The sequence below is a fragment of the Kogia breviceps genome, chromosome 9 (assembly GCF_026419965.1).
Source record: "Kogia breviceps isolate mKogBre1 chromosome 9, mKogBre1 haplotype 1, whole genome shotgun sequence".
NCBI lineage: Eukaryota > Metazoa > Chordata > Mammalia > Artiodactyla > Physeteridae > Kogia > Kogia breviceps.
Window position 1 is genome coordinate 67,785,658 of NC_081318.1, and position 16,714 is coordinate 67,802,371.

The 16,714-nt window shown below is 34.8% G+C and overlaps 1 protein-coding gene across 11 annotated transcripts in view; it reads right to left on the reverse strand.

Moving 5' to 3' along the window:
• DGKB (diacylglycerol kinase beta) overlaps positions 1 to 16,714 on the reverse strand; it is a 796,780-nt gene that overhangs the window by 537,667 nt on the left and 242,399 nt on the right. For all 11 annotated transcript variants that reach the window (XM_067042589.1, XM_067042590.1, XM_067042594.1 and 8 more), the window contains 2 exons: positions 13,246 to 13,266; positions 2,440 to 2,593 (listed from right to left, as the gene is read on the reverse strand). In XM_067042589.1, the coding sequence (XP_066898690.1) occupies positions 2,440 to 2,593; positions 13,246 to 13,266 (175 nt within the window). The remainder of the gene's footprint in view (positions 1 to 2,439; positions 2,594 to 13,245; positions 13,267 to 16,714) is intronic.

Here is a 16,714-nt window from a genome sequence, read left to right on the forward strand (position 1 = left end):
CCATTTATAGCATGAAATGGAGAACACAGAAATTTTAATTTCTAGATCCAAGTAAAAACCTGTCTCATATAAAAATTTTCAGCCCAGAACACTTGTAAGCTCTGAAACCACACTTTTAGGACAAAATAAACGGAACTCATTCAGAGAAAACAGCAAGTGTGGGGAGTCCTCTCAGTTCATGGTATAAGGGGAATTATTTCAGGAACAAAAATATTTGATGGGTAGTTAAAGGTTATAAGCATATTAATTGTTCTATATTTTGAAGGGATCAAAATATAGCATATGGAAGGTGTACATCTGTTTTAAAAAGATTGAACCAACATATGATTGCTCGAGGAAAAATATTTTACTTCATTAACAGAAAGGGAAGCAGCACAACATAATGCTTAATAGTGTGGACTCTTCATCAGTTGCCCAAGTTTTGTCTATGGCTCAATCACCTATTTCTTAATTATGTTTTAAGCTTTTTATTTATTAGAGTGCTAATTAGTAAAATTCTCCTCACCTCTTTACCAACACTTCGATATTCTATGTTGTGATGCTAGGACAGGAAGTCTCGACCAGTGGCTCCCATAGGATACTTAATCCCCTCTCAGGGGATTTGTAAGGTCAAAATGCTATCAGTGATGATTCTGAGATATCATTTGCTTTTTTCACTCTCATTCTCTCATGGGTGTACAGTGGGCTTTTCAAGCGGCTACCTGACATGATAAGGCAACACAGCAGCGGATGTGGTTAATCAGCTGTCTTCTATGAAGTTGGATGTCAGTCATTTGCAACAGTGTGAAATAATGTCAATCTTCTCACTAATTTTTTTTTGTTTGTTTTTGAAAATCATCATTTTTCATAAAGATGCTATTTTTGTCAACATCTGAGGGGACAATCATTGTAATTTCTAGAATGTGTCATCTTTAATATGGTAAATAGAAATAAATATCACCCATATAAACAAGAGCATTTGGGGGTCCTCAATAATTTTCAAGAGCCTAAAAGAGTCCTGAGATCAAAGAGTTTGGGAAACACTGCTATAGACTACATTTCTCCATTGCCAGATGGAAACCTGTTGGGTTCACAGGGGGTACTAGAGACACAAGAGAAGGGAGGAAGGAGAAGGGACTAGTTCCTGCTGGTCTACCTGCACTTATCTGTTAGATCTCTTCCACATCTCACCGTCCCAGCACCTGGTTCCAGTAGCAAGGTGCTCTAGTCTCCAGCTTACTGCCACACCAAGAAGGCGCAGTGAGCTCCTGCGATTCAGTCCTGCACAGACCATGGTGATGCTGTAAGAGGTCTGACTTCCAGGGCTGCATACTCTTCACTGAGCTCCTGAGCTATCAGAGCCAGTCAGGAAGGATCCCCTCCCCAGGAGTATGACAGCGAGACCTGCCAGGCAATACCCGCCCCGCAACTCTGCCTCCCAGCTCCAAGAAGTCCTCCTTCCAAGCTTCTGGGTTTTGATGACTCCAACCCAGGGGAGGCACCTGCTTCCTATGGTTCTACCTCAGTGTGTCTCAGTGTTCATCTTCACTTTTTCAACTATCCAACACTGTTTAACCTGTTTCCTGTTGCACATTTTCTAAAGTAATATAGTGAGATTTCTATTTTCCTGACTGTGTGGAGAGTGATACAATTAGTGGCAGGTAGTAATGCATTAGACATCTCTAAAAAGCTACACCTAATGAGAGAACCAACCATCTCTATGGTGACAAACTGAATTAAATATCTAAGAGAAAAATCTAAACTCTGTTCTGAGCTTACAAATCTAAAAATGTGAAAGTATATTGGTAATTTGAACAAATAATATTAAATACTATGTTTTTACATAACTGCCTTGTGACTACATATATTTATATATATATTTTTATATACATATATATATATATATATACACATACACATATATATATATATTCCAGTCATTTAAAAGAGCACTTTCCTATATTTGATGGAAGTATCTCTTAAAATTATTACCTAAACATAGACTTCTAAGACATTGAAATGACAAGTGATGAATAATGATAAAGTATATTTTCTCTAATGTTTAGTTGCACAGTCTTAGTATGAAAGGATAAATTCTGCAAGAAAGGTAATTTTTATTTTTTTTATTTTTTTAATTTATTTTTTTATTTTTTTTTTGCGGTATGCGGGCCTCTCACTGTTGTGGCCTCTCCCGTTGCGGAGCACAGGCTCCGGACGCGCAGGCCTAGCGGCCATGGCTCACGGGCTTAGTTGCTCCGCGGCATGTGGGATCTTCCCGGACCAGGGCACGAACCCGTGTCTCCTGCATCGGCAGGCGGATTCTCAACCACTGCGCCACCAGGGAAGCCCAAGAAAGGTAATTTTTAAACAAATCATCTCATCTTATAGAGAACTTATAATGATTTTTCCCTTTGAGGTTTTTGCATTACATACATTTTTAAAGTAAATAATTAAACTTACCACCTGAGAGGAGAGCAGGCTTACTTTTTACCATTGGGCTAGAATGAGGAAACTTGTTGCTAAATGACATGAAAAGGTGTGTTGTGAAATCATCAGGAAGCTCGGCTTCCAGGAATGTCTTCATAAATAGCTTGAAACCTTCAAAATCTATTGTCTGAAAAAAAAAAATTAAACATATATTTTAAGACTCAGCCAATGTTAAGATTTTGTGCTATGCTCAAAATCATCAGTAGGAGACATGACCTCAAGCATTCTTAAATCCAAGTCTACAAAAGGAAGGTAACTATTTGAGAACTGAATCGGGCAGTCAGTCCTAGATTGACACTGGTGATTAGATTTGTATGTCTTACCTGCAATAATGGAGCAGGAAAAGCAGGAGCTTTTCACTCAGGCATCTCTATTTCCACAGTATCTATGTGGCCTTAAAAATTTTACTCTTTGAAACTTAATTTCCTCCTCTGTAAATTGAATATAATATTCCCAATCCCGTAAAGTTGTTATGATGATTAAATCAGACAATTATGTGAAGATGCCAATGCAGAATCATGAACACAGCATGAATACTCAGAAAGAAAGGTATTTCTCTCATCTCCTTTCTTTGTCTCTAATGGTGAATATTGTTTTCGACAATTGGAGAAAGTGGTTGACATGAAAGTTTCACCTTAACACCAAGACGAATGGATATAAAATTCTAAAGTGAAACTCTAAATCTTCCTATGCAGATTTTCAAAGAAATCTACTTCAAGATCCATGCCCACTCTTACTCATTGCAGGACTATAAAAGCGTCGACATTTACATGCAAAGAACCAGTGCTACTTTGAGAATTTCCATGTCCACTTGGGGAAATGGTGATGGGAGCCACCTTCTATCCTCAAGTTAATGAGAGGATTTCACAAGAGCTACTAGGAGAGTTTGCTTTCTCCAAGTAGATGAGGACAGTGAGCCAGGATCTGACTCCTGCCAGGGAAACTGAGGACAAGGATACAGGTACTTGGGACAAAGACAAGAAAATGGCATTGTACTGGCCTTGGCCAACCCTCCTTGTGACTGCAGGGACAATGATGCATAAATGTTGCCTAGGAAATAGCAGTAGACCTCATGGAAGAGAAGGCCCCTGGAGCTGTGTTGGATACTTTCCAGTAGGCCATTTGAAGGGGCTAGGAAACCTACAGAGAAGAAACTGAGATAAAGCCACATCTGTCCACAACAAGAGACTGTAAGGGCTACAGGCCTCAAAGGAAGCCCTTGAAGGGCATTATTACCCAGTTTAACGTAACTGAGATGAAACTAAAAATAAGGAAAAAATAAAACTTGGCAGATTAATGTTCCTAATTTTTTACAGAATCCTGGCAGAGGAGAATAAAATTAATTCCATAAACTGATATTTTGGACACAAAAAGTCTATTTTTCTTATGTAAAAATATTGGGATAAGGTGGTAGAGGACAACCAATTTTATTATTGTACTGTTTTGAATAAACCTAAAAGGGAATCAGACATACAGGGATATCACTATGAGAAAGTAAAGTTTTGCAGATTAGATCGCATGCCCTTTTAATATATGTACTGTGTATGCTTTTGTACCTAACATAACCTCAAGCTAATACAAAACAAAACCAAAAACTTCACTTTATTTATTAATGGTTCCAAGACTCTGTCTACAACTTAATCTGACATTTTTGGTTAAACTTAACTTAGTCTTGCTTTGCCTATTAATTCTCAGAAGGGCACTTCAGATGTTTATATTGGTGGCAGTAAAAAGACTTCATTTCCTTCCATATTTAATGAATCACCTCCACCACAGAATATTGTAAATTCTACTAGTGGATTGAACCACAAAACTAAAAACTGTGAATAATATGAATATATAAAGAATAGCATCAATTAGCAGAAGTACTTTCAAAAAGCAATGTGCCACAATGAATGAAGCCAAGGTTTCAAAATACACAAATGAGGCCAGCAGCCAGACTAGTATATCCAAAGAAGTTTCCTTGAGCAGGGCACCTATTCTTACTAATAGGATTCCTCAGAATGGCCTATCAAAAGAGAAGTAATCCATACTCAGCTGGATGAGTGACCAACACTTGTCAATAATCTTCAACACGTAAGAAGGTCTATGGGGAACGCGGGAGTTAATTTCATATGCAAAGTTATAGGAAATTTGTATGGTAAACATTCACAAGCATTGTGATTAAAATCAAAGTTACTTATAGTTGCTTTTCTTCCTGTACCCTTTTGTAGCCAGCACTGTGTTTGGAAACATAACAGATGACAGCATGGTTTTTGAAGTCAGACTACCTAGATCAACTCTCAGATCCAACACTTTACAACTGTGTGACAGTGGGCAATTTATTAAGTTCTCTGTGCCTCAAATTCTTCATCTGTAATACCAACCTCTTGATTTGTTAGGAAGAGTTCCAAATGGTATTTGACAAATGAGCCTTAAAACCATATTAACTTAAATGTTTCCATTTGCATTTAACAAATCATTACATGGTTCATTGTTTTTTGGTGGGTGTTTTTTAAAATTGTTGTTGTTTACTTGTTTTTCATTTGTTTTTGTTTTGTTTTTTGAGAAACCAGGTAATAAAATGTGAACAAAAGACTGTAATTGCTGAATTTTTTTTCTCTGAATCTTCCTTTACAATAAGATTATATTTTAAAACAATTATTTCAAGCCAAGGGTTTGAGGTGGTAACACAGGAAAACAACAACAACCAACCAAACGACCAACAAAAACAAAAACAAGGACTTCAGAATAAAACGATTTTGTTTCATATTCCAATACCTCCACTCACCACCTGAGTGATTTGGGGCAAGAAATGTATCTGCTCTTTTTAAGGAAAAATCTGCCACATCCCAAGTGTGATAACCCACATAGGACCTCCTTGAAAACGGTGCTTGTGATTTAATGATGAAAACCAGAAAAATAGCCAACCAAAAGCAAGAAGTGAACTTAATGTATGACATCCCTCTTAATAAGGAATACATTTCTCCTTGGTCCTTCTTTTTTCAGATCTCAGGAAAACTTTCTGAATTTTCTCCAGTGTTGTAGCTCTCCCTTGCTCAGCAATCAAAAAATAGCTTAGTTTTATTATCTGACATCTCTACACCTTAACTTCCTCCATATAAGATCAACTGTTCAGCATTGCTGCCTAAACATAATAATAAATTGATGTAAAGCACTTAACGCACCCTTGGACACATAGGATGTGAAAGAAATAAAATATTTTTTTAAAAAAAGGAATAAGTAAAAAGAAGCACTTGTTTGAGGTTAGATGGTTTTTTTCATTATCTTAATTTGCCTACCTCTTTATTGGTCCAGGAAACTAGAATTTCATTGCATTTTTCCAAATCTAACCATCTGTTTTTTGGGTCTTAGATATTTTGCTGTAATTTTTCTGATTGGCAAATTACTGCCTTCAGAAAGCAAGCCTTTAAAAATAGATTATCTTACTTAAAAAAAAAAAAAAAACTTATCAGAGACATAAGAATAGAATAAAGATTTCCCTAGTTCTTAAATGATTTCTATGAGATGATGTCATCCTATTTATGACTGAAGTTTTACTGAGGATGTCAACTTTTTCCTCCAACTTCTTTACATTATTGGTGGCAGCAAACTTCCTTTCTCTTACATTTCCTGTCATCACACACAGCTTACAATGTTGGAAAACCGAAACTTCTTCAGAGCCAAAAGGCAGCTTGTTTCAGTGTTTCAGATTCACCGAGGAATTAATCTTCAGTACCCTTCCTGGTTAACCCATTTCTTTCTTATTAGCAAAAGATTTTCCAATCTTCTCTAAAATTCTATGTTGTCCAAAGTATCAAACATTTCTGTAAGTGGATAATGTCCTCAATCTATACATTTTCCTTATCTCATGATTTAGCAGAATACCTTGAAATTTAAGTATCTTATTTTCTACTGCTATCATCTAGCAGCATTAGCATTGGTTTTTGAAGACTGTGACCTTTAAATAGAATGAGATCACTTATATGCATAGCAATAGAAACACTAATGAAAAAAGTAGGGTCAGGCAATTGAATGAGTGTTCAAAAATCGAACTGGCTGTAAGCTCAAAGACAGATACACCAAATGATGTTTAAAATTTTGAAAACTGCTTTTTCATTTTTTTTTTCCTGAAGGAACAGGCACAGACTATTTAGGGAGATAACACAGAGAATCGTAAAGAATACAAACTTGGGAAGCTGCTCAGATGTTGTTGCCAAGTTGGCACAAATCCAAAAACACATTTCTATATGCCTTTCATTACTATATCTGACCATCTGGTTTCTTGGTGTTTAAATCCCTGCTAATACTAAAGAAATAACTCTAGTAATCATCCAAGTAGATTCAAAGTGAATGAAAATAAATGTCGTCATTCTATCATTACTTTAATTTATTTTGGCAGTCTTGGGATGAAGATTTTCTCATATTCAGCAAATGTTCATCATGCATACATCCACTTTGTACTGGGATCTGTTCTCGGTGGTGTGGTAAAGATGTTATTGATACATGCAAAACTCCTTCCACCAGGAAGCTTATCTTCTAATGAAGGGAATAAGAAAAAAACCAAAATAAACAGGATAAGTGTACAGTGTCTGAAGGTATTAAATGTTGTCTAAAAAAATAAAGAAGGAAAGGTTTATATATGGGGGAGGGGTGCTTACAGTTTTAAATGTGGTGACTAGGAAATGAGAATCAGTTCTTTGAATAAAGATTTAAATGAGATGAGGGAGAGAGCTTCGTACATATTTGGAGAAAGAACATTCCAGATCAAACAGGTGGTGCGAATATCCTGAGGTATTAAGATGGTCCTCTTTTAGAGGATTTGCTGTAGGAGCTAGTGTGGAGGAGCAGGAGTCCAGAGCAGGACTGAGGGAGGACTAGCGTCATCGAGAGGAAGTAAAAGATAGGATCTTTGGTGGTGTGTGGATGGGGGCTGATCCTGTAACATATACTAGACAGTCAATAAAGCATTATGGTTTTAAGGTAGAGTGAGAGGAACAGTTACTGGAGGGATTGCAGCAGGAGATCACATGATCTAACACATTTTAACAGAGTCATATGACCATAATAGGATCCTAAGACTCTTTTATATAATAGGATCATTTTATATAATAGGATCTTATAATTTTTATATCACACAAAAGATAGTCCAATTTTCACATTTTCTAACAAACTTATATACACAGCTGATTAATAAGTGATCTTTAAAAGAAAAGGAATCATTGAACTATTATAGATTAAGGTACTAGCTAAAACCATTAACAAAGAAATGACTTTAATTCATTTACCAGCAAGTATGGACTGAGTATCTGCTATGTGTACAATACTGTTGGCTACTGGGCAAAAGAACTCTGATCAAATGAGGCAGGCAGTAACTTAAATTAGAGGCTTTCTTTCACCATTTCCATTTCAATTCTGCTGTCTAATTTATATCATTAACTAATTATATTAAATTGAACATTGATGTAAAGGTCATTGAACCAAAGCATATAAATTAATATGTAGCACGGCTAACTTCCTGAGATTTCAAATACATATTTTTTATATTAAAATATTTTCAGAAGAAAATTGTGGACTTTAAATGTTTCATTGTTTATGCTTATTTTGTATTGCAATTTATTGTTCATTACTTCAAATTTCAGAGAGCTCCTTTATAGTCTCCTAAAACTCCCATGGAGAAACTCCTGTTAAAGATAAAGAGTGAAAGTGAAAGTGTGAATTTCACACTGGATTTTTAAAGCTTAGTTTTGGCAAATGAAATTATTTTTACTACCTGAGAGGTAAATAATTTATTAGTTGTACTTGTCTTTACCTAAAACTAACATTTATTAAGTCTCAGAAAAGAGAAAATTAGAAACATATTTTTCAGTAAGACGATAAATGACAAGAATAACAAACAATGCTACTCCAAGTTATTTTAGTAATTATGAAATACAAATAATGGATTGGAAGAATCTTAAGCAGATTATTTTTATCGTGATTTTTAGTATATCTTGTGATCAAGAGTCTGTATCCAACTACATTTTGTACTTAGCAGGTATCCACTTTCACAGAGTAGGACGTTATCTTGCCTATGATTCAGTGCTGTCACTAGAACTGCTGTGAGCTGTTACTGAGGCACACACCAAATGCTCTAAAAGTTATTTCTCCTCAAAAAAAATAAATAAATAAAGATTTTGGGAACAACTATGCATATATAATTTTCATTAATAATGTCAGTTTTTAATGATTGCTTACTTGCATCTTTACTTTGAAAGAAAATTTCCAAAGGGAGTTCTTTTAATGAAGGTATGTGTGCAGGCAGAAATACAAGCATCTCTTCTTCCCTGCTAGACTATAAGATCCAACACAACACTGCATCACATAGTGCTTAAAATAGCGTCTTTTACATTGTAAGTCATTTTACATTGTAAGCATTTTGTCAGCAATTTGAAAATATATTTAATAGTTTGACACTTTTTGATAGCAAAGATCAACTTGACCATTTCTATTTCTCCCACAGGTCCAGATACAATATCCATTCAATAAATGCATTTGGGATGCAACCCAATTATTTTTGTTCCAAGTGCTTTTCTCACTTTCTGTATATTTATCTCTCACCAGTGCATGCTTTTATGCCAAACTCTTTCTTAAAGCCTCCAATATCTCCTTTTAATCTTCATAGCTAGTGATACACTCTATTATCCATAAGTGGAAAAATAAAATTAGGTGTTTGCTTAATATGTTTGTTGCATATAATGGAAACTCTAAATGTTACTGTGTTCCAGGAACTTCATTAAGTATTAATATGTTATGTGTATGCTATACTTCAATACTCATGATAACCCCCTAAGGAAATGCTACTATCACTCCTATTTTATAGACAGAAAGCTGAGGCTCAGAAAAGTCAAGCAAATTGCCCAAAGCCAAAAGCTCCTAGTTAGTGCCAAGGACCTAAATATTTCTGACTTCAAAGGCTACTATGCTTTAGTTAATCAAAGTATAATTCTATAGACAGATTTTGATTTTTCAATATTCATACCTAGTACAACTGGTTTATCACCATCAAATGTATTGACTAGTGTATCAATAAACTAGCCATTAGAGAAAAAAAGGAAATAAAATAAAGTATAAGAATAAACAGTAATGGCATAACTATCTCTACTCAGTTCCACAATCTTGAAAACTGAGTTGACTGTAACTCTTTTTGACCTACTAAGTGTAACCTATCACTTTTGACCATATAGCTGCAATGTGTTCTAACTCTGCCCCCAGCCTCTATGACAATCCCAACTGCCCTTCCAGTTTTCATCATTTGATTGGACTGCTTCAATAACTCATACCTGGTCTTCGCTTTAACTCAAGCCTGTTGTTCATATTAGCTTTAGAAGTATTGTCCTAAGTGGAAAATTTAACTCTTTGATCTTAGGAATATCATTCATGATTTCCTGTACCTATTAAAAAAACCCTTAAAATCCTTAGACACTCTAGGCCTTTCTACACAAATCGCTAGATTTATTTTCCCCTAATATCCTTAAATGTATTTCTGCTCAAAAAATCTATTCCTGTTGATGAAAACACACAAACAAAAACAACATACAAACCTTAAGATAAGTTTTAGTTGTAGCAAGCACCTAAAGAGTTTGCTCTACTTGTCCCTGAAGAAGTGAAAAAGATCACCTGAAGATTCCAGCATCACTTTTTCTCTAACCTGATTTTTAACTCATATAAATTATTTAATAAATGTTATGAAAGAAATGAAAGAGCAACCTATACAGAATGTTTAAATACTGCATATCAAAGTTAGCTGTTATGATTAAACTCAGGAGAGTTACTAGTTTATTTTTCAAATTATTTAACTTTGTTTTTAAAACTCATCTGTAGAGAAAGCAATTGGAAGCAATTAGTATAATTGTATTTTATATACCCTAAATATTTACGTATTGTTAAATTTCTGTATATTTATTACAAAACAGTAAGGGAGAAATGGATCAACTGTGACATATCAATTTTAACAGATATCACCTAGCCACTTGAAGCAGTCAAATCATTAATCCAAGCTTTCAATTTAGGATTGATGTAGCAGATGGTCGGTTCTCAAATTCTAGATGTTTTCATAGATATAAAATAGTTTGTTTTTTTTTGTAAATGTTGAGATTGGATCCTCAGTGCAATTAAAAGAAACCTGCAAGAAGTTATTCGACCTGATTTGTTTAATTATGACATAACTAATTAATCCCACAAGTATCCATGTAAATATTTTCTCAAATTGTTGGATGTGGTTCCATTCTATGCAAGAGCAATTCTCTGAGTATCAAGGCATAAAAACTGAAGCAACATGGAGAAATAAAAGTTACTATGTATTTCAACAATAAGTAATACACAATCAAAATTGGGTTAATAACAATTGTAGTAGGCATTTTATTCTTCAATTTGATGGTACGTTTTCAAAACTGTGTTCTGGTTGTAGCTTTGATAAGAAGAGGAAGAGGACAAATTGTGCTGATAGTAATAGGGAAGAGAAGCAGAAACACTGGTTAACATGTTACATCCATTTCTTGCTAACTAATTGTCCTGGCATTTGTGCAGTTGTGAGAGGTGGAGCAAATACAACAGACACCATAACTACTGCCAGGACAGCACTCTGGATTGCAACCAGGCCTGATAGGGGAAGCAAATCACATGTCATGTCCTCCACTCATACCTCACGGTGGAAGGAAATTAATTTAGCGTTGGGAAAGACTTCAGAGTGACAGCATTATATTTACTACTTTATAGATGAGGAAAGTGAGGCTCTGAGAAAATCAAGGTTACAGGATTGGTTGGGGTGTGTCTCAGATATTCTCCCTTTCACCTTTCATAAATTTTCCAGAGCTGTCATATGAAATCATGTTACTCCTTACAGCGTGATCCACAGCCACTGCCTCAAAACATCAATGGAACACCTGGCAGACAGAGACTTAAGTATTTTGCATATACTTTAGAATTTAACTCTTTTAACAACTCAGTAGAGCCAATACTCTCTTCATTTTATAGGTGAACAAACTCAGGCTAGGAGAGATGAAGTAACTTGTCCAAGACCTGCTCATATGTGGCAGATATGGATTTGAACTCAGTTCAGTTGGAAACCTAAGACCATGTTTTCTCTGTTATACTTTCCAGGTGCTTTCTTTAATGGCAAAGGTTGAATTTGGTTCTGGAAGTACAATTATAGCTTACAATACAAGGGTGTTTATATCATTGCTAATAATTATAATAGTGTCAATATCCTTGTTAAAGACATTTAAAATATACATTAGGCAGCAGCACTACAAAATGTAGGTTCTGAAATCCCAGGTTTCTTATTAAGGGGTTGAAGCAACTCACTTGTCTGAATAACACAAACCCAGTACAGAGTAATGAGTACAAAGATAGAGTACGCCCAGGGAGCTATGAAAATTTAACTCAGCCTTAGGCCAAGAATCATCTACTGACAGGAAATGTAAAAAGAAAACCCTACACTCACAGAACACTGATAAACAAAGAACACACATAGAGTAATAAGTATGCATGCCCTCATTCTTTTTCCTTTTGGCTACCCTCAGCTTTCCACATTCTTTCTACTCTGCAACTGAAATCGCTTCCCTACTAAACAACTGCATACGGAACAAAGGCTGAGCCAGGAAAAGGAAGGAAGAAGCTCATTCTACTGACCCCAAGAAAAGACGCTCATTTGCCACCAGTTTTCAAACACCCTGGAGCAGGGATGAAGGTTGTGCAGAATGGTGTGTTTGTTGAGCAAGGTGTTCAACAAATGTCCTTAAAAAACTAGGGCCTGCTTAATAAAAGCAACTGTTTACTCTGAGGAGTTGCCTCCTAACAACATAAAGTTCATGTAGACTGTCTTTGTGGGAGCTAGAAGGTTTCCACAGAGGTCAGGGAAAGGCTATCCTGTGAAAGGGGCTGGTAAAAAATCATCACCGTCAAAGAGTTGCCATTTCAGTTGCGCTTCATCCTAGGAGACTGTAGTATGTAGGATCAGTGTCTAAGTCAGTCAAGATCATTCTGATGTAATCAATTGTACTGGGACATGTTGGGGAAGAAACTGCAGTGCTTGTTGTCATTGAAACAACACGGAAACTTGTGAATAAGAAGCAACTAGTACATATCCAGTACTGTCCAAGGGAGACAATGTTATGGTTTTAGACAGCTCATGCATTTTAGAAAGATATATTCCCAGTAGGATATAAACATCCATTGAGAGAACTCAAAAATGTGTTGTAATTCTAGGTATCCAACAGAACTACGGACCTAAAACTTCCTTGACAAAATGGACTTTACTACGAGAGAGTGGTTGAAACAACAGATGGATTGCTGTTTTTCCCAGGAGGGCTAAAATCAAGAGCTTTTTACTCTTATGTTCTTTACAGATTCTAACAGCACTGTAGACCAATTAAAAAGTCCTTATCCATCTCATTTAAAAGCAATTATTAAATCTCCCACTGTAAAATAATAATTTAAGACTTTCATTAAATAGATCATTTTACCAGAGCCTGATTATATTTCGGTGAAATTAGAAAATTAAGTTCAAGAGTCTACAAAACTGAAGCCTGCACTCTGGACCCTTTTTGATTCTACTGAGGTATCAGCTCCTCCATTTGAGTCTTTAATTTAAACAAATATCAGTCACTTATAACTTTATAAGTATTACAGTTAATATTGTATATTATATGAATCTTATTGGTACAGAAGTATAGCTCAGTGATATGGATAAGAAATTCATAGCTCACATCAGAATAAAGAAAGAAAAGACAGATTTTAATAGAAAAGAAAATGTCTTACTTGTTTAAGAACGTCTTGTTTCTGCGCATGCAAGGAAAGAAAGAATATGTCCATTAAGGTAAGATAATTTATACTTATCGTCTCATATTGCTGATAATTTAACTAAAACGTCAAGTTTACAGATTGATTTTAAAGCATACCCTGGATCCATGGGTCTAAAAATGTGGTTCCAAAATAGCAGCTTCAGCATCAGCTGGGAAACTGATAAAAATAGAAAAATTTGAGCCCCATTCCAGAAACTAAGGTGAGGAGGCAACAACCTCTGTTTTAAGAAGACCCCCCCAGGTGATTCTGATGCCAGCTAAAATTTGAGAATCATTGAATCCATCAACCTTAGAATGTAATAAGCAAACAGTTCTAATTGATATGAGATAAATATAATGAATAACACATACAGTATAATTAAAACCTTCCAGAGAAGAATGTGAAAATATAACAGTATATATAAAGATATATTCGATTATATTTATTCCCCACTCCTATTTCCTTCTATTAGATTAACATACCTAGCCTCTCTCCATCCCTTTAAAGACAAGTATCTTTCCATACATAAGCCACTGCTTAATTTCTTCCCATCTCTTTAGACATCAATGAACTAATTTGGTGTGGAATTTGGAATCCAGGGAAAAAATATTTATATATGCAATGCCAAACTGATTATTTCTCACAGTATAAAATTCTATGACTCTCATGAATCAGTTATATCTGAGATGTTCTGAGTGTGTTTTACTAGGAACCTTCTCGCTAGGACTGGATGGCCACTACAATCTACCTGTAATCATACCCTTTATATTGTCCACATAAGATTAGGTAGAAACTAATAGGCATCTCTTACCTTGTTGGGCATGAGTCAGTAATAATCACGTGCAATGGAACATGCTATGCTCATTAGAGAAGCAATGTAATGCTTGCAATGACATACAATGTCATTCAGTGCATGTGAAATACCTTTCCCTTCCCCTTATCCTTCTCATCTCCTCAGGTCTTCCCTCTCATTCTAATGGCCTAGCCAATTACATGAAGAGAAAATGTCTTAGACTGGGATCCCAGACAACCAGATTTTAACTACAGTTATTGCCACAAACCTAGATGGTTAATCTTGGGAAAGTCATTTTACTTTCCTTAAGATGAGTTTCTTTACTTAAAAACTTTATAATCATATTTGTTTGGCTATCTCAACACCTTTCTCAAGTTTTTATTCTTAAAGAATCTTTAAAGCCATTGTTTAAATTTATATTTTATGATTCTGTCATTTATTTCCTCATAGAAATTTAAAATAAATGAGTCATCCATATATTACACAATATTTCTCCCCTATTCAAATAGACTTAAACAGGTCACATTTTCATTGGATTAAGTTTTTATACACAGAGCTTGTATAATTCAGTAGTTCAAGTGAATCATAAGAAAAAATAATACATCTACTATTTAAGCAGCTTTACTTTGTAAACGGGAGAAGCAATTTAAGAGATATTTAGGTTGTTTTCTCTTTGCAAATACATTTTATATGGATGATACAAGCCATCTCCATTTTAGAAAACAAAATATTAGTCATTTATTCTAAAGCAAGACTAGATTAGTCTTGCTAATTTGTACAACTGTACATCAATTAGGTAATCAGTCATCTATGTCTACTTTGGGCTCAACTTGACCAGTCAATAGAGAGTGGTAACTGCACATGTGAGTTGACACTATGAATTATTTCCTATTATTAAAGTAACCTTTTATAAACTTGATGAAGGCATGTACTGAACAGAATCTCTAGGCCTTAAAGATTTATTTCTAAACACTGAATATTCCTAAATATTTCCTATTGGCTTTTGTAAAATACATACTAGTGTTCAAAAGACTCATAAAAACTTTAAAGGTTTCTCCTGATGGGAAAATACCTATCAGCTTTAAAATTTGAGAGTGGTTTCACTCTTAAATTAGAAATACTTCTGGGTCTTAATGAGATCTAACATTTTTGTTTTTCAACTGTTCATTATTTTAGTAATGCATTTCAAGAGCAGATCTGTGCACTTATGGAGAGGTATTCCATTATTGAAAAGGCTGACATCATATGTGTGTCTAACAATGAATCTAGTAATTACCTCAATAAATCCAGTACATGGTGACTGATAATCCTCATGACACATATAATATCAGTAAGACTAAGTCTTGAGAGTCCTTTAAATAAGAAATAGTTGAAGCAAAAAGTCTATTTTGCAAACAAGATCACATTCCAACTGAATTTATAGCCGACAGCTATCTTTAGGGGGAATTTTTTTTTTTTCTCTCTGTATGTAGATTAGATAACATGCATGTTTTCAACTATGATTGGGAAATGTAAATATTAATGAATTTTGGGGGTCTTACAAAATCATCTTTACCTTTCCAACCCCGCTTTCTTAGTCTGAGATTTTCAGTTCTACCAATTTATCTGCCAACATTCTTTCTCTCACTCTAAAGCATCTAGGAAAATAAAATGTGAGGAAAATGTAGGCCAGATGTCTGCTTTTTTCCCTCATGATATAGGCAAATGGGAGTAACTTTAAATTGTCTATTTTCTGCATCATTTGTAGGCACTAAACATCAACTTTATTTTTTAAAAAGAAAATAAATCTTAGGAGTTTTAAAAGGTATAATTATGTATCAGAATGTAGACAGAATAAAAATATGGAAGGAAAAATAGTAAATATTGGAGTAAGAATAGTAAGTATTGGAAATACTAAAAGGAAATTACAAAACAATATGAACATTTTCAGGTCAGAATTTAGAGATTTGGTTTTGACTAAAATATTAGTTCTATGAATCCCAGAGAAGTTAAATATTAAGGATAGCCAAGAACAGTGCTTTTGTAAACATTCAAAACCACAATGATAACGAAAACAAAAAAACAGATCACATTTTAATCAGCAAACAAATCTATCTAATGAATGGCTAGATAATATATGCAGGCAAAAGAGTCTTCTACAAAGGGCAGTTTCTTTTAGCTCCCATACAACCCAACTGTCACTTGATGAAGCTGCAAAAGAACTTACAGCAATGATGATCAAACATTTAATATGTAACATTTCTCAGCTAACCTTGTCTTAAAGACAAGGTTATTAACAAATAATTAGGGAGGGAAAGACATTCATTCAAGCAAGGTGTTTCAAAACAATTGACAGGACATCAAGTTTTTATAGGGAAAGATTCATAAGCTTATTGGTAACAGACTAAAACAAGATAAGAAGAAAAAATTCCTCTCTTTGTATCCAAGCCTGCTCTTTAAAGTAAGAGACCACTTATATCCATCAGAGAACCTTTCTTCAGTCAAGGGAATACTGCCTGCCCCATGGCAATGTTCATTTGGGGTTAACATCTGTAGGTCATAGAGTGAGAGTCAGACACACTTTCTCTCCCGTTCTATCTAAAACTGTTTTCTGACTTTTAGGAAAAGAACCTAGCATGTATTATAAATAATCTATACACTTCCAAGCACACA